General features: G+C 40.5%; 1 protein-coding gene and 2 non-coding genes across 3 annotated transcripts; 1 reads left to right on the forward strand and 2 right to left on the reverse strand.

Moving 5' to 3' along the window:
* The first annotated feature begins 1,820 nt into the window (after positions 1-1,820).
* Positions 1,821-1,922, forward strand: LOC136312362 (U6 spliceosomal RNA). Its single transcript, XR_010726957.1, has one exon. It is a non-coding gene; the product is annotated as a U6 spliceosomal RNA (small nuclear RNA).
* A 1,680-nt stretch (positions 1,923-3,602) lies between these two features.
* Positions 3,603-18,198, reverse strand: LNP1 (leukemia NUP98 fusion partner 1). The gene is made up of 3 exons (XM_066241253.1): positions 17,839-18,198; positions 11,131-11,361; positions 3,603-3,979 (listed from the first exon to the last, which is right to left on the reverse strand). The coding sequence occupies exons 1-3, from the start codon at positions 18,001-18,003 to the stop codon at positions 3,830-3,832; spliced, it is 546 nt and encodes a 181-aa protein (XP_066097350.1). The 5' UTR covers positions 18,004-18,198; the 3' UTR covers positions 3,603-3,829.
* LOC136312381 (small nucleolar RNA SNORA3/SNORA45 family) lies at positions 16,431-16,561 on the reverse strand. Its single transcript, XR_010726973.1, has one exon. It is a non-coding gene; the product is annotated as a small nucleolar RNA SNORA3/SNORA45 family (small nucleolar RNA).
* Positions 18,199-18,652: the final 454 nt, after the last annotated feature.

The following is an 18,652-nucleotide window of genomic DNA, read 5'->3' on the forward strand; positions in this document are numbered from 1 at the left end:
ACATGTACATAATTCTTCAAGAAGTTTGCTTGATAAGAAAAAATAGTTAAGGTGATAACCATAGGATATCAAGGGTGGTACCGACTGGTGTATTATCAGGGAAAGTTTTTAAGATAGAAGAGACTTGAGCTTGTTTAAAAGCTATTGGAAAGAAATCATTAAATTACACACTAGATTATTTTATTAATTTGAGATGTTAATAATATACTGTCAACTGGAATGAGCTCATGTCCGAAAAATAGTTTCTTAGTTTGTTTATGTATATATGTGTGTGTATACATGGATAATATTCTGGAAGGACATATACCAAAGTATTAACCATATTTATTTCTGAGTAGGCACAATAAAAGGCTTATAATTTTTATTCTTTTTCCTTATCAGCCTTTTTTGTTAAGAGAAGTATTGTTCTGTGATATGAAAAAGGTCATAAGCTGGCGACTTCATTTTCAGAGAGTCCCCCCTCCTTCTTGTGCTCTGGTCCTGAAAATATGGTGAAAATAGCCCTGGCCGGTTGGCTCGGCGGTAGAGTGTCGGCCTGGCGTGCGGGGAACCCGGGTTCGATTCCCGGCCAGGGCACATAGGAGAGGCGCCCATTTGCTTCTCCATCCCTCCCCCTCCCCCTCTCCTTCCTCTCTGTCTCTCTCTTCCCCTCCTGCAGCCGAGACTCCTGGGCGCTGGGGATGGCTCCTTGGCCTCTGCCCCAGGCGCTAGAGTGGCTCTGGTCGAGGCAGAGCGAAGCCCCGGAGGGGCAGAGCATCGCCCCCTGGTGGGCAGAGCGTCGCCCCTGGTGGGCGTGCCGGGTGGATCCCGGTCGGGCGCATGCGGGAGTCTGTCTGACTGTCTCTCCCCGTTTCCAGCTTCAGAAAAATTAAAAAAAATAAAAAAATGGTGAAAATAAATTTTCCCCCATTTTGATGAAATATATCATAAAATCCCTAATCATGATTTTTCCAGGGACTGCCATTTTTGAGTTCAGGGAGGGGAAGAACATTCACAGGTGTCTGGGCGGAAGTAGGAAGGGGCTATCGTCTTGGCCAGCACTGGCCAAGGGAGCTCCATCAGTTTCTCCTCTTCCTGTGGATGGACCTCCTCTCCCTAGCTCTTCCTGTAGGAGCCAGAGTCGGTGAGCAGGCTGTCCCCAAATCTGAACCTGGGTTGGTAAGACTAAAAACTCCCTATAGAAAGGCTTGAAAAACAACTGCTTTCCCCACGGCATGGCTACAGCATAACGCAGGCCTGATGGCAGCTCAGGCCCCACCCTCCCCTTGGTGCTGGCAAATAAGAGGCTAACGCCACATGTAAAAGCTTGAAGTTGTCTTTTACAGGAGTAAAAAGCCCAAAACTGTATAAAGGCCGCGGAATGGATGAAGGTATAAGCTGTATGAAAACTGAAAAAATTCCGGTCACAGATCATCACTATTTTACTTTTCTTTCAGTGTTCCTCTTTTTCCTTCTCATTTTCCTTCTTTCCACTGCCTATGTCAAAGTTAGTTTGTATCTTACCTAATCAATAAATTATTGTCTTAGTTATAAGTAGTAGTTTGGGGAGATAGTCTTTCTTGACAACACGGAGACTATCTGCCCTTGAGCATTTAAAGATTCAAGACAGAGACAAAGAGTAAATCAGGGGAGTATCAGAGTCTTGTCCTCTAGAGAAAAATAATAGTGATAGAATTTGGCCTCAATATGCTAATTAACCAGATTGTATAATCATTTCATGAAGTGTACATATGTCAAATCACTGTGCTGTACAATTAAAATATATACACTTTTATTTGTCATTTATACCTTAATAAAGCTGAAAAGTAAGAAAAACAAATGCTCATTTCGGTAGCACATATAAAATTGGAATATCACAGCAAAGATTAACATGGCTGCTGAGCAAGAATAACACACAAATTTGTGAAGTGCTCCATATTTTTTAAATAATTCAAGGGATGTAATATACAGCATGGTGACCATACTTAACAATACTCTATGGTGGAGTTGAAGATTGCTTAGAGAGTAAATCATAAAAGTTCTCATCATAAGAAAAAAAATTGTTGCATCCTGGCTGGGTGGGTCAGTGAATAGGGTGTCATACCAGCAAGCCAAGGTCACAGGTTCGATCCCTGTTCAGAGCATGTACAAAAAACAATCAATGAAAAGCAATCAATGGGTGCACAACTAAATGAAACAACTAAGTGAAATACAAGTTGATGCTTCTCTGTTTCTTCCTTGTGAGTCTCTCTCTTTTTCTCTGTCACTCTCAAATCAATGAAAAAAAATTTTTTTTTTTATCAAGTGAGAGGCAGGGGGACAGAGAGACAGACTTCTACCTGTGCCCCAACAGGAATCCACCCAGCAAGCCTCATCTGGGGCTGATGCTCTGCCCATCTGCGGCCGCTGCTCCATTGCTCAGCAACCGAGCTATTTTAGCCCCAGAGGTGAGACCATGGAGCCATCTTCAGTGCCCGGGGCCAACTTGTTTATTTGAGCCATGGCTGTGGGAGGGGACAAGAGAGAGAAAGAGAGAGAGAAGGGGAGAAGGAGGGGGAGGGGTGGAGAAGTAGATGGTCACTTCTGCTGTGTGCCCTGCCGGAAATTGAACCTGGGACTTCCACATGCTGCACATTGCTCTACCACTGAGCCAACTGGCCAGGGCTGGAAAAACGTTTTTAAAAAGAAAACTAATGTAACTATGTGTGGTCATAGATGTTAACTAGCCTTACTGTGGTGATCATTTCACAATATATGCCTATATCAAATCATTATGCTGTACACCTGAAACATATACTGTTATATGTCAGTTATATTTCAATAAAATAATTAATAAATATATATAAAAGTATATGGCCTCATAAAATTATAACCAAGAGTATAAAGCAGACCTCAAAGAATCAGTCTCTACCATACAGTCAAAATGGGAAATCATCCCCAGTCTTGCTTTTCTCACACAGCTCATTCCCACGTACACCACATACACACTAAGTCAGCACCCACCACTAAGGGGAAATGGAGGCCCCGCCTTAGGGTAGGAGTATGAGTCTGGCCCTTACTCTGTCACCACACCTGTGAGTCCTGAACTTCTCTAAATATCAGTTTCCTCAGCCAGCAAGTGAAGACAAGAATAGGTCCCACCTTAGAGTGGTGGGGATTGTTTTAGGTAAGGCATTGAAGACCTCAGCCTAGTACTTGGCATGTTAATTAGCAGTTAAAGGCTGGCCATTAGGCATACTTACATAGTTACTTCTAATAAGGAAATAAATTTAGAGTCACATCAATGACGTTTATTTAACTTGATATTGACGTGGAAGAGGGGTTGATAAAGATGTGTGGGTGGCTCTTTAAATATCTTTCTTTACATTTACAAGAGTTACTTTATTCTATTAAAATATTTTTTGTATTTTTTATTCTTACAAAAGGACAAAAAAAGCAGATCAAACTCTCAACTAAGATGAGAGCCTTCTTGGGAAGCAGTCGCACCAACCACCCACTTCCATCACTCAGTGCCTGCAGACAGTCTTTTTTTTTTTTTTAGATTTTATTTATTCCTTTTTTAGAGAGAGGAGAGAGAGAGGGGGGGGGAGAGAGAGAGAGAGAGAGAGAGAGAGAGAGAGAGAGAGAGAGAAGGGGAGGAGGAGCAGAAAGCATCAACTCCCATATGTGCCTTGACCAGGCAAGCCCGGGATTTCGAACCGGCGACCTCAGCATTCCAGGTCAACCCTTTTACCCACTGTGCCACCACAGGTCAGGCCAGCAGACAATCTTTTAAAGTCGCCGCCCCTCAGCTAGTATACTGGACTCAAAACACACAGTAGCAGTGTGGGTGCAATGTGGAAACAATGTACTACTTGGGTCCTTTTTCAAAGAGAGGAGCCACGTATGCTTTTCCATGTTCTTCCTTCCTACACCTCCTTCTTTCCTCCACTTTCTTGAGGGGTCCTGTTTCCTTCTGCTGGCATTCTCTTTCATTTCTTTCCTTTCTGCTCTCAGGTCCCTGGAAGAAAAGGATTTTAAAAAGCATAAAAATGTGCCAATGGCTGACAATGTTCCGCTTTTCTCTTCATTATCAGAAATGGAGAAAGGCCTGACTATTAAGCAGGCCTTTACATCTTAGTTTCTTGTAATAAATTAGCATAAGCCTAAGGGTGGTGCTAAGGGCCTTAGTCATAAATAAACAGACTAAGGGGCCTGGGCATCAGCAGATGGTCTATGGAGGAAACTCAGCCCATGATTCTGATTCTGCCTCTGAATGTGATTTCACAGAATGATGAAATTAATAGTCTCCAGGTGTTTTTTTGAAAAGAAATATAAGTGAATCCTACATGCAATAATTCTAATCTTCCTATGTCTACTCCCTTAAATTATACTAACAGTAGTGTTTGCACTAGTTTTCTTTTTTTTTTTTTTTTTTTTTTGTATTTTTCTGAAGTTGGAAACGGGGAGGCAGTCAGACAGACTCCCGCATGTGCCAGACGGGGATCCACCCAGCACAGCCACCAGGAGGCGATGCTCTGCCCATCTGGGGCGTCACTGTTGCAACCAGAGCCATTCTAGTGCCTGAGGCAGAGGCCACAGAGCCATCCTCAGCGCCCGGGCCAACTTTGCTCCAATGGAGCCTTGGCAGGGGAAGAGAGAGACAGAGAAGAAGGAGAGGGGGAGGGGTGGAGAAGAAGATGGGCACTTCTCCTGTGTGCCCTGGCCGGAAATTGAACCCAGGACTCCTGCACGCCAGGCTGACGCTCTACCACTGAGCCAACAGGCCAGGGCCTGCACTAGTTTTCATATGAGGACTCTGTAATGACTGAAGAGGACTCGACCTGGCTGGTTGGCTCAGTGGTAGAGCGTCGGCCTGGCATGCAGAAGTCCTGGGTTCAATTTCCAGCCAGGGCACACAAGAGAAGCGCCCATCTTCTTCTCCACCCCTCCCCCTCTCCTTCCTCTCTGTCTCTCTCTTACCCTCCTGCAGCCATTGGAGCAAAGTTGGCCCGGGCGCTGAGGATGGCTCCTTGGCCTCTGCCCCAGGCGCTAGAGTGGCTCTGGTCGCTACGCCCCCGGAGGGGCAGATCATTGCCCCCTGGTGGGTAGAGCATTGCCCCCTGGTGGGCGTGCCGGGTGGATCCCGGTCGGGCGCATGCGGGAGTCTGTCTGACTGTCTCTCCCCGTTTCTAGCTTCGGAAAAATAAGAAACAAAAAAGACTGAAGAGGACTCTGTAAAGACTGAAATGTCAAAATTACATCCAAACCTATTAACAGTCCCCAACAGGTTACCCAAGGGTCCATATTCACTGGTATCAGGAGATACACTAACTACAGAGACCCAGCTTCCTATGTTTTATACCTACGTGGAGAGAGACAGGCAATTAATCAACAAGTCTAACAGGAGACAAAAGAATAAGAAATAGTGATGAGTGCAATGATAGGATAATATGATAAAAAACAATGGGGGAGAGGTGTTGCTTCTTTAGTTTCCATGGTCAGGGAGTGCCTTTCAAAGGAATTACTGACAAAAAAAAAAAAGGTATTAATAAATGTAGGAATGATACCTATTTTCACTTCTCTTTTTTAAAGTAAAGAAATAGTCCTGGACAGGTGGCTCAGTTGGTTAGAATGTCATCCCAATATGCCAAGGTTAGTGGTTCAATCAGGGCACATACAAGAATCAACCAACAAATGTATAAATAAGTGGAACAAAAAAATTAATGTTTCTCTCCCTTCTTTCTTCTCTAACAACAATAAATAAAATTTTAAAAAAAGAAAGAAAGAAAAATCATTGTTCTCCCCCTCCTCCATTTGATCTAAAAATGTTGAGGAACCCTAAATGCTTATCAAGTGAACTTACGCAGTGGTGAGTGGGTGTTTTAAACATAAATGGATATTGTAAATTATTGAATGCCTTTTCTGTATCTATTGATGGATCTTTGTCCTTTGTTTTGTTGATGTGGTGTATTACATTAATCAATTTGTTGAACCATCCTTGTGCTCTTGGAATGAATCCCTCTTGCTCATGACATATTATTTTTGTAATGTATTATTGTATTCAATTTGCTCATATTTTCTGTAGGATTTTTGTATATGTAATCATTAGATATATTGGTCCATAGTTTTCTTTTTTTGTGTTGTTCTTGCCAGATTTTGATATTGGGTTTATGCAGAAGTGGATTAAGGTCAGTTGAGGCCCCAGGTGCAGAAGAAAATACGAGGCTCCTTAAAAAAAAGAGACAGGAAAAATAAAAATACATGTTAACCATATTTTTAAATAAATAAAAAGTATTATGTGCTATTAATGTTAAAATTGCACATCTGAAACCAAGCTTGGTGTCATTAGAAAAAAGTGTAAAGTTGGGGTTTTGTGGGACCCTTCAAAAGTCAGGGCCCAGTGCGCTCACTGTTAAATCTGCCTCTGGGGTTATATTGACCTCATAAAATGTGTTAAGAAGCATTGCTTCTTCTTCTGTTTTTTGGAAGAGTTTTAGAAGGATAGGTACCAAATCTTTGATTGTTTGGTAGAATTCACTAGAGTAGCCATCTGGTCCTGGACTTTTATTTTGGGGGAGGTTTTTAATAGTTGTTTCTACTTCCTCTCTGCTTATGGGTCTATTTAGGTTTTCCACTTCTTTGTGACTCAGTCTAGAAAGATTGTATTGTTCTAGGAACTTATCCATTTCTTTTATGTTGTTGAATTGGGTGGCATATAATCTTTCATAGTATTCTAGTGGGGTCCTTTGTATATCTCTGATGTCTGTCGTCATTTCTGCTCTTTCATTTCAGATTTTGTTTACATGCATCCTTTCTCTTTTTTCTTTAGTCAATCTAGCCAGGGGTTTGCCAATTTTATCAATCTTTTCAAAGAACTATCTCTTTGTTGTCTTAATATCTCTATAGATTTTTATAGTCTATTTCATTTAGTTCTGCTCTAATTTTTACTATTTTCTTTCTTCTGCTAACTTTCAGCTGCCTTTGTTCTTCTCTTTCTAGTTCTTTCAGATGTAATGTTAGGTTGTCTACTTGGGATATGTCTTGTTTCTTGACTTCAGCTTGTAGTGATATAAACTACCCTCTTATTACTTCTTTTGCTGCATCCCTAAAGTTTTTATATGTCGTGTTGTCATTCTTGTTTGTATATATATATATTTGATCTCTGCTTTTATTTTTCCTTTCACCCAGTCATTTTTTAGAAGTATATTGTTTAATTTCCATATTTTTGTGAGTTTCTTTAGTTTCTTTTTGCAGTTAAGTTCTAATTTCAAAACCTTATGGTCAGAGAATATGGTTGGTATAATTTCAGCCTTCTTAAATTTGTTGAGGTTAGTTTTGTGGCCCAACATATGATCTATCCTTGAGACTGTTCCATGCACACTGGGAAAGAATGTATAATCTATTCTGGAATAAAATGTTCTGTAGGGTCTATTATGTCCATTTGGCTTGGTGTGTAGTTTAAGGCCAATATTTCTTTATTGATTTCCTGTTTGGAAAAAGTCATCAATGGTGTGTTGAGGTCTCCAACTATAATGACACTTTTGTTGTTGTTGCTGTTGTTGTTGTTTAATGAGAAAGAGACAAAAACAGAGAGATAGAAAGACAGGAAGGAAGAGAGATGAGAAACATCAACTCATAGTTGCATCACTTAGTTGTTCATTGATTGACTCTCATATGTGCCTGGACAGGGGTGCTCCAGCCAAGCCAGTGACCCCTTGTTCAAGCTAGCAACCTTCGGCTCAAGCCAGTAACCATGGGATCATGACAATGATCCCACACTCTAACCAGTGACCCTGTGCTAAACTCGTGAGCCTTTGCTTAAGCTGGATAAACCCACACTCAAGCCAGGAACCTCAGAATTTTAAACCTGGGTCCTCAGTGTCCCAGGTCAACTCTACCCACTGTACCACCACCAGTCAGACTATGATTGCATTTTTTTTTCAGATCCTATTTTTAGATGTGTAGATGCTTTATATACTTTGGTGCTCCCTGATTCAGTGTATATATATTATGAAGTGTTGTGTCTTCTTGATCCAGTGTCCCCTTTACCATTATGAAATGTCCATCTTTGTCTCTTGTTACTTTTGTTGTCTTGAACTCAGTATTGTCACATATAAACATGGCTACATTATTTGCTTGGAGAATTGTTTTCCAATCTTTCATTTTGAGTCTACTTTTTTCTTGCAACTTGCTGAAGGCAGCATATGGTTGGGTTTTGCTTTCTGATTCAATCTGCTCCTCTGTGCCTCTTTATGGTTAGTTTAGTTCATTTACACTTAGAGTAATTTTGACATATGAGGATTTCCTATAGCCATTTATGTTTTGTTTTCTGGTAGCTCTGTCTCCTTTAGTTCTTTCCTTTGTGTGTCTGTCAGTTGCTTTTGTTGATGATATTCCATGCTTCCTTTATTTCCTCTTTTTTAAGCTATGGATTTCAGTTTTGGTTTTTTTGTGGGTGGTTATCATTAGGTTATTTAGAAAAAATGTTTTATATATACTAGAGTCCTTTGTCTTATGAGTGCTTCTGCACTCCATCCTCCTTAGCTACTTCAGACCTTTATCCACTTCCTTTTTATGTTTTTGTTGTCACAGATTGTCCTTGTTTATATGTAACTGTGATGGGGCCTTTACTTGTGGTTTTGTTTTGCTTTGTTCTTTGTATCAAGCAGAATAACCTCCTTGAATATTTTCTGCAGTGGGGGTTTCTAGTGATAAATTCTCTCAGCTTCTGTAGTTCTGCAAAAGTTTTTATTTCTCCTTCATATTTGAAGAATAACTTTGATGGATATAGTGTTCTTGGCTGGTAATTCCTTTCTTTTGGTCCTTTTAATGTTTGAGTCCACTATCTTCTGGCATGTAGAGTTTCTGCTGAGAAGTCCGTTGATAACCTAATGGGCCTTCCTTTATGTTATCTTCTTCCTTTCCTGACTGCCTTGAGGATTCTTTCTATGTCATTGAAAGAATGACAGTTTTATTGACAGTTTCATTACAATGTACCTTGGAGAAGGTCAATTTGGGTTGAAGTAACTTGGCATTCTGTTTGCTTCTTGGATTCGAAGGTCTAAGTCTTTCCATAGGTTGGGAAGTTTTCGTCAATTATTTGTCTTAATAAACTCTTCATTCCCTTCTCCCTCTCTTCTTCTTCTGATATACCCACTATTCTTATATTGCTCTTTTAGATGGAGTAAGACAATTCTCATAGAGCTCTCTCATTTTTTAAAGTGTGTGAGTCTTTCTTCTCTCTGTAGCATCTCTAGTTGCCTTTTTTCAATGTCACTGATTCTCTCCTCTATCTGGCCTGTTCTATTATTTAAATTTCCTACCTCATTTTTCAATTCATGTATAGACTTCTTCATCTCTGTTTTTAAAGTTTCAATCTCCTTGGTGAAGTATTCAAATTGTTCATTAATTTGTTTTCTGGGTTCTTTAAATTGTCTATCAGTGTTTTCTCACATCTCATGAGTACTTTCAAGGTTTTCATGTAATTGAGATTGCTTTCTGGAGATTTTTCATTTTCTTTCTGAACTATGTCTCTCTTATGTGTAGTCATGGTATTAGCTTTCTTCATCCTTGATGGCATTTGAGAGTGGTATTGTTAAGAAATCAAACAGAAAACAACTACAAGAAAAGTAAAAGTAAAAAATACAATAAAATAAAAAGAAAACCATTTTTAAAATAATAAAAAGTAAAAGAGAAAAACCACAGAAAACAGAGAAAACCAAAACTAATAAATAAAAAACAAACAAAATACCCACCAAAATAAAAATATAAAATAGTGATAAAAAATAAAATTCAAAAGAATAAAGAGAAGAAAGGGGAAAAATTCAGTTCTGAAGTTTTTCTTTTCTCTTTATTTTCCAATTGTGACACTGGAGTACAAGAATTAATTATGTGATATTCCTGGGCTGACCTCCACTGAAATGTTGCTCTCAGGATGATGGGTAGGGCATGTTGTGAGGGCTTTATGGCTTTATATATAGCAATCTCAAGCCTTCCAATGCTCCTCTTCATGTCTCAACAGACCAGGGGACCAGACACAGAGCACTTCTTTTCTTCAGGGGAAAGAGTTGTACTGTAGAACTAGCTATGGGGTATGTCTCTGTCACTCTCCATACCCCATGAAGGGATGGAGGTGGGATCTGGGACTTGGGTAGCCACACTTTGTTTTTCTCTGTCACTGTGCTGAGTGTGAGCTGTCCTTAGACCACAGGAATGCTGGCAGTGACCCTTCATTATGCTGTCACTTTGGCTTCACATCTCCCCAAGTGCCCCCTAATCTCTCCACTCCTCTTTGCAGAAGTCCACTCACTCCAGGTTTCTCCCCTCTCTAAAGCCCGACTGCAAGTATGTCTTGACTTCCATCCCCTTTCTCAACCCTTCCCACCTTTAGTCAGTTTCATGAGCAGATCTTTTCAGGCAAGCCTACAAGCCTACCTGGTATTCTTTCGCTGTGTTATAGCTGTTCAATTTGTTGAAATTTCAAGGGGAGAGAGCAAGAGTATCTCTCATGCCACCATTACTCTGACTTCAAGTGAAGTGGTTACCAAGGGAAGGAGGATGGGAAAGGGGAGTAAAGAGGTACAAACATACAGTGATGAAAAGTGATTTGACTTTGGGTGATAGGCACACAATACAGTCAACAGTTCTAATGCTATAGAAATGTTTGCCTGAAACCTATGTACTCTTATTGATCAGTGTCACCCTATTAAATTCCATTTTATAAATAAATAAATAAATAAATAAATAAATAAATAAATGTACAGGAGAATATGACACCATCATAGACTACCTGCTACTGGATTAAATACTGCATAGGAGCAGTAGGAGCAGTTTTTCTCTTCTCCATACAGTGAAAGGAGAATGAGTCACAATTACTTATATTAAGGGTGATGAAAGCAGTCTAAAAGAATTAGAGGACTTTGATAGCAAAAACTTTCCACTAATGGTCCTCTAGGAATTCTTCCTACACCAGATGCTTTCAATAAAAATAATAATTAGAAAATCTTCTGTACAACTGAACTATGTAAAACAAAGAATTGCTTTTCAGAACTATCATCACCAAGCTGTAAATTAAGAAGTTAGATTTGGTCTTCTCAAATTTGGGGAGGAGGCACCCTTTAATTTTCCTTTTCTAATGTGGCTTAAATATTCAATAACTCCGTTACATACCAAAGAGACAGAGCGGTTGGTTCTAAAGGACAGTTGTTGTTCAAAAGACTCTGAAAATGCCTGAATTTTGGAATGGGATCTTCTTTTTGACTCCAGTGGCTCCTTGAATGACCTATCCTCTGAGCTTTTTTCGTATTCCTTCATGTGAGTACAGCATTGGAATTCGTGGCCCTGATGAGAATGCCTTCTTGGATGGCTGTCAGATGATTTGACTCTGGGAAGCACAGGAAACTGGAAATATAAAACAAAAATGTTTATAATATAAAGACACTACATGATATTAGCACAGAGACAGAATATCCATAGATTAGTAACTAAACAAATCACATGTTGAACTGTAATTTCATCGTTTTCATTAGTAGGACCTTTCTTCTACAATGGAGCAATAGAATCAATTGGTTAAAATGTTAAGTAGAACATCCCAAGATTTGCTACATTTCTCCTCCACCATTAGGGCACATAATCAAGCATTCCAAACCTTGAATTTATATGTATAAGTAAATTCCAAAATTATAAATACAATTTAACGAAGCCATAAATTTTCAAAGAATAATATAAAAATTAATGTTTATATTATTTAGGTACAAAGAAAGAATTTCTAAGCAGAGAGCAAAGGGAGAAGTCATAAGGTAAAAAATTCATTTAACTATGTAAAAGCTGATGTACAACAAGAACAACTTAAAATTAGCCCTAGCCAGATAGCTCAGTTACTTGAAACATTGTTCCAATGTGCCAAGGTTGCAGGTTCGATCCTTGATCAGGGCACATAAAGGAGGCAACTAGTGAATGCATAAATAACTAGAACAACAAATCAGTATTTCTCTCTCTCTCTCTCTTGCTCTCTTCCTCCTTTCTCAAATCAATTTTTATAAAAACCAACTTAAAATTAAATAGTAGACAAGATCCAAAAACATGTGCTACATGTTACTAATGTTTAATAAATATCCTTTCAATGCATAATATATCTTGCATACAAACAGAGAAACATAGAGGGCATGTAATACAATGACATCAGTGTTAAAATCATATTGGAAAATGATCAAGGGAAAAACAGAAGAAAGAACTTGAAAAAATTGTGACACTTGCTCTCTCATTTCTCTCATTCACCAACACACTCCAATCTAGCTTTTGCACCCACAACTAATTTTGATCATGATATTGGTCTCAATGTTGCCAAGTTCTGGGCACATTTTGGTCTTGATTAATTCAGTAGCATTCAACTCAGTTGCCCTTAGGGCCCTTGTGGAAACACTCTTTCCTCTGTCTTTCTACCACTGTACCCTCCCGGTTTCCCTTTGATCTTCCTGCCTGTGGCCTCACCAACCACCTTTACCTTGCTAGTAGCTAATCATCCTTCAGTCACCACCCAAACTGCATATCCCCGGAAAACCTTTCCCACCAACCTGATCAGTTCAAGTCCGTTATATGTTCTCCTGGGATCTCATACTTCTCCTTTCTCTTTATTTTTTTTTATTTTATTTTAACCAGAGAGGAAGAGAGAGAGAGAGAGAGAGAGAGAGAGAGAGAGAGAGACAGGAACACCAATCTATTCTTTTTTTTTTTTTTTTTTTTTTACAGAGACAGAGCGAGAGTCACAGAGAGGGATAGATAAGGACAGACAGACAGGAACAGAGAGAGATGAGAAGCATCAATCATCAGTTTTTTGTTGCGACACCTTAGTTGTTCATTGATTGCTTTCTCATATGTGCCTTGACCTTGGGCCTTCAGCAGACTGAGTAACCCCTTGCTCAAGCCAGTGACCTTGGGCCCAAGCTGGTGAGCTTTGCTCAAACCAGATGAGCCTGCGCTCAAGCTGGTGACCTCAGGGTCTTGAACCTGGGTCCTCCACATCCCAGTCTGATGCTCTATCCACTGTGCCACCACCTGGTCAGGCTACTTCTCCTTTCTCATATTCCTACTTATCACAACTGTAATCAATAATTTGGGGAGTTTTGTTACAAGTCTCTCTTCCGTTAGCTTGTATGTTCCATGACATCAAGGGCTACATTTCATTCGCTATGGGAATGCCAGACTATGCAACACCTTTTCTTATTTATAACATTAGTTTATTAAATATATATTGGATTAATAAATATATAAAAAATGGAAATTAGAAAGACCAAATGGTAAAAACTGTTTATGCTTTTTGGTAGTGAAAGGTTATATAAAATGGAATAAGGTATAATTTTGCCATTCAGGTTAGCAAAAAAATAAAATAAAAAGTTTTTAAATGATACCAATAGTGGCAAGAGTGGAGAGAGACGAGCTTGCTGTTCCTGGCTGATAGGACTATAGATGTACACACCTTCCTAAAGAGCCATCGGTAAAACATGTCTGGAGGCTTAAACGATTTCCCTCCTTGGATCCATCTGTTGAGTGTTGTTACGGGCTGAATTGTGCCCTCCCTCTTCAGTTCCCATATTGAAGCCCTATGTGAGTAACTCAGAATGTGAGTAACTCAGCATTTGGAGGTCGAACCTTTAAAGATGAAGTTAAAATGAGGCCATAGGGTAGGCCCTAATCCAGTATAACTGGTATCCTAATAGAAGAGGAAATTTGGACACACAGAGAAACACCAGGGATTTGTTCACACAGAGAAAAGCCAATTGAGGACACAGTGAGAAGGTGGCTGTCTATAAGCCAAGGCAGGAGGCCTCAGAAGAAACCAAATCTGCCGACTCCTTGATTTTGGACTTCCAACCTCCTCCAGATCTGTGAGAAAATAAATTTCTGTTCTTCAAGCCACCCAGTCTGTGGTATCTTGTTATGGGAATCCAAACAAACTAATACACATGTCTAAAAACTTACTGTCAATGAATACTCAGAAATATGGTTAAAGATTTGTAAAGCACTAAGATACATGAGATCAATCTGTATATATATAAGTCCTTTTATGCTAGTTGGTGCTATAAATTGTTGGGGAGAAAACAGGCAGAATGTGCCCATCTTGGAGTTTATGTCTGCACAGACGGTAGACATGAAACAAATAGGGTATGTTCTTGCTCCTTTGGCCAATGCTACAAAGGTTTAAGGTGCAATGAGAGGGTGTAACAGGGTAAAACTGTATCTATTTGGAGAGGTGTTGGGGTAGCTGGTAGGACTAGTGGAAGACTTCTGTGTAGGAGGCAGAGAGACAGACTCCTGCATGAGCCCCGACCAAGATTCACCCAGCTAGCCCACTACGGGGCGATGTTCTGCCCATCTGAGGCTGTTGCCATTTTTTAGTACCCGAGGTGGAGGCCATGGAGTCATCCTCAGAGCCTGAGGCCAACTCGCTTGAGCCAATCAAGCTATGGCTGTGGGAGGGGAAGAGAGAGAAGGGGAAAAGGTAGAGAAGCAGATGGTCACTTCCTCTGTGTGCCCTGACCGGGAATTGAACCTGGGACTTCCACACACCAGGCTGAAGCTCTACCATTTAGCCAACTAGCCAGGGCCTTTCTACTCTTTTAAATTGAGAATATGAAGAGAAATTAGAAGGTGGAGGAAAAGGTGATTTTTAAAAAAAACAAATGAAAAAAAAAAACCGTAGGTGAAGGTAGGTAGAGACTTACTTTGTATCCCTCAATCCCCTCAAATGATGCCACATGGGCAGATACATATTGTGCCTACCTTGGAGCAGAGAAGGAGCACTGAGAAAGTCCATCTGGAGTTAACCGAGCCCTGGCCAATGAACTCAGTACCTCCTCAAAGAGTCTTTCATTAGCTTACTCCTTCCTTCTACTAGGTCCAAACTATACAGAGCAACACTGAGAGAAGCATGAGCTGAAAGAGAAGATGCCTAGAAATCTGAATAGACTAAGTATTAGAGCTCCACTTTCAATAAATAGAGTAAATAAGAGATACCAAAGTCACTTTACTTCAAGTTTGTATTCACGGGATGATGGCAGGAAAGAGTAGATCAGTTCAGTAATGAGAGAGATGTCATATTAAATTTTTTTTTCACCAAGGACAACCAAAACAATAAAGATGAATTTTTTTATTCACTTTAAATCAGCAATCACAGATCGTAATGATTCTGGTTGAAAAACAGTATTCTCTGCGAAAGACTCAGCTTTAACCCTTTGTCACACCTCATTCTTTCTGTCAGATTTGTGTTTCTGCCAGACTGAAGTGTCACAAGTCTGGAGACCACATATGTCTCCTTTTACGGTATAATTCTAATGTGCCTTGTACAATGCCTGGCACATAGTAGGTGTTCAATAAACATGTTGAATGAATTAATACTCCATCACTATAATTTATCAAAAATCATGAGACTAAAAGCCATATTATATTCAAATAAGAAAGAAAGGGAAAATTCTCTCATATGTGTGTGATAATGACGTTATTCACAGGTAATGAGAGGGAAGAGACTTAGACTGGGACAGTGGGGAGAGAAGAAAGAAGATAAGGTTAAGAGTGAGTTCTTCTTTTGAAGTTATTTTCATTAACCTCAAAACCAAACACAAAAATTAAATACCTAATTGTTCTCAAATCTCTAACATAAGAAAAATTTGAACACATCTTAGAGTTAAGTATCCAGTTACAGATTATCTTCACAAATACACAAAATTGTATAAAGAGAGATTAAGAATCAAACTGCCGCCTGACCTGCGGTGGCACAGTGGTTAAAGCGTCGACCTGGGACGCTGAGGTTGCCGGTTCAAAACCCTGGGTTTCCCTGGTCAAGGCACATATGGGAGTTGATGCTTCCTGCTCCTCCCCCACCCCCTCTCTCTGTCCCCTCTCTCTAAATGAATAAATAAAATAATTAATTTAAAGAATCAAACCGCCTACTCTCCAGTGCTCTGCCCACATCCCCCTGGGTCCCCTGGTCTGTGTCCCATGTTGGTGCTCTCTCTGCTCTATTCAGGCAACCTGTCGTTTTTGCTCCATGCCTCGTCTCCTTAAATGAACACATGCTTTCTGCATGTTAGCCCGATAATTATGGAATTCATTGTTGACTCGGAGAATCTAAACAGATTAATTCAGGCAAATGTTCAAAGCCAGCATGACCCAAAAAAGATATGTGGACACCATTTAGAAATATTGTACCTAACAAATTCTGGGCTTCCCCAATAGCTTAAGGCAAAAAAAAAAAAAAAAATTGCAACCTGTAAGTTGAGTCTCCAAATACAGTAGATTATCTCAGGTTTTAAAGTCTAGTAGGTAGTAACATTTATTTAAGAAATTACATTTTATGTCATGTACCTTCCCTTGTTTTCATATTTCCTGTGGCTCCAAAGGGCTGTTGTGATAAATAGTAAATCACAAGGTTTGTTTTTTTTTGTGGGGGGGGGGGGGGTTGGGGTTTTTTTTTTACATGTCACTAGCCTGGTGACTGGCTATGCCATAGGGGGCCACAGTCAGTGAATAAGGTCAGTGGTCACTCTTCGAGGACTCTAGCACACTAAGGCCATAGTTGATACCCAAGCGTGACTCTAGCCTCGATATCACAGGTTTTTTTCTCCTTGTTTCTTCCCAGTTCACATTATCTGGAAACTGGAAACTAATCACGCCCCTGGCTCACACATTATGAATATCTCACTTGATGTGGAACATAAGAGATCAAAACAAGTGTGATAAGTAGGTGTTTATTTTACAACAGAATCATGGCAAGTTAGAGCGAGAAGGGCTCTCAGAGACCATCCAAGACAACCTCTTTTCTTTCTCATTTAAGGAACCTGAAGTTCAAAGAGGTGTTAAAGCTTGCCTTTTGTCCTTGAGTATATATACATTTGATAAGGGATCTATTTTCAAATATTTATGTCTCAAAAAGGTCTCATTCCTCCACTTGCTGACCCCTGGGAATACAGCAGTCTGCATCTGAGAACTCTAGAACTAAAAATAAAATAAAATAAAATAACATTACCCCAAAACTGATTTGGTTCTGGGGTTGGCAGAAGCAGAGGGTAGGGAGGATTCTCTACTACCTGGAATTCTAAGTGACTTGCAAAAAAGAAGAGCTGTATTATCCCAGTGTAACTGCGAATCAGAGGACGTACACGTCTACTGTGGAGTCATCCAGCCTCGCAGTAGAAGAGAGAACCCTGTTTGCACCTGCGGCTGAGTCAGTACCTCGCCACGCCCACCCCGTACCTCGCCACGCCCACCCATTCCCCGCTGGGGAACTCTCCCACTCACAGCTTACTCTCGGGACACCAGGTACGCTGCCCAGCCACGCCAAAGTAGTGCTGAGGATGGGAGAATGTTATCTCCCTCTCCCATCAGGAAACCAAATGGGAACCAGAATAAAAAGTGCACCCCATGTATCAAAAGGAGTGATTTATTATTGAGACTCCCCAGTTCCTTAGAAGTCACCGAACAGTGAGGCTATTTTCAATATTGCCAAATACTATTGGAAATCACACACTGATCCACACTGAGGCTACACAGACTGACTGTGACATCAAGTTTCTTCCCTTTTACTTGAATTATATTGTCACGCGGTAGGACTATCTCAGGTTTATCTACCTGGAGCTCTGAATAGAAGGGAAAGATATCTCAGGTTACTAAAAATGAAGAAATCATTACCTAATAGAAGAAAATCAGGTCCCTTGGAGGACAAGACAAAATAATAAAAGGCATTTCTGTGGCTATAAAAAGATTTGGGAGTACTATACTCATTTTCAATCAAAGAAAACTTTATACGGAAGGGCTCTTCAAAAATTACCTAAGGGGACCCCCCCCCCCCAGTTCAGCTCGCCCCAGCTCCCGATCACAACTCACTGAGCAGGGCAAGGAGGCTTTCCTGCGGCTGGCGTCTCGCGGTCCGTGGCGGTCCCGGGGTCGTCGCTCATCCTCCTCTGTCCAGCTGTGACCCCAGAAGCTGCTCATCCATTTGGCAAAAGACACCTCATCACCCCCATCATCATTGTCATCTTTGTGCTCCATGTAAAAGCGATTCAAAATATCCAAGGCCTGTCCCTAAATCTGGCAGAGAGAAATAGCATCCAACTCAGCGGACTTGATGAAACCTACAATCTCCCACGAACAACAAAAAGACGCTGGTATTTTCAAGGGGTCTCCGATCACGGGACCCTTAAAGGAGAAAGATTTACTAAACAACGCCTTCACCATCGGGCAGCCTCCAACAATGTCTATTTATAAATTGTCCAGCCCACATTCCCCTCCCCTCCCTCTGCCTTTTTAAACCGAGAAGCTTTCTAATCCTTCCATTGCCAGGCGGTGCCTGGCAGCCTCAGGGTGGGAAGCACGGTCCACTGCCTGATTTCCCCAGCGCTGGGCTGCCAGTGGCATGTGATGGCATCTCCATCTGTCAATAATGATAGTGCGTGACCCTCATCATATGCCTGTCAGCTCTGGGCCAGCTCTAAAATGGGGACACGCACAGGGGACAGATTGACTGCAGCCTGCAAGATGGCCAGCTATTGGTATGTCATATCTAGAGCTCGATAGTCTCCTACAACATAAAATTGATATAGATATAAAATCCAGGTCGTGGGGAAAAGGGGACAGGACTTTAATTGACATTATTTATATATATTTAAGTGTAAATAATGTACAAGTAAGTTGTAGAAAT

This window comes from Saccopteryx bilineata, chromosome 8 (assembly GCF_036850765.1).
Source record: "Saccopteryx bilineata isolate mSacBil1 chromosome 8, mSacBil1_pri_phased_curated, whole genome shotgun sequence".
NCBI classification, from domain to species: domain Eukaryota; kingdom Metazoa; phylum Chordata; class Mammalia; order Chiroptera; family Emballonuridae; genus Saccopteryx; species Saccopteryx bilineata.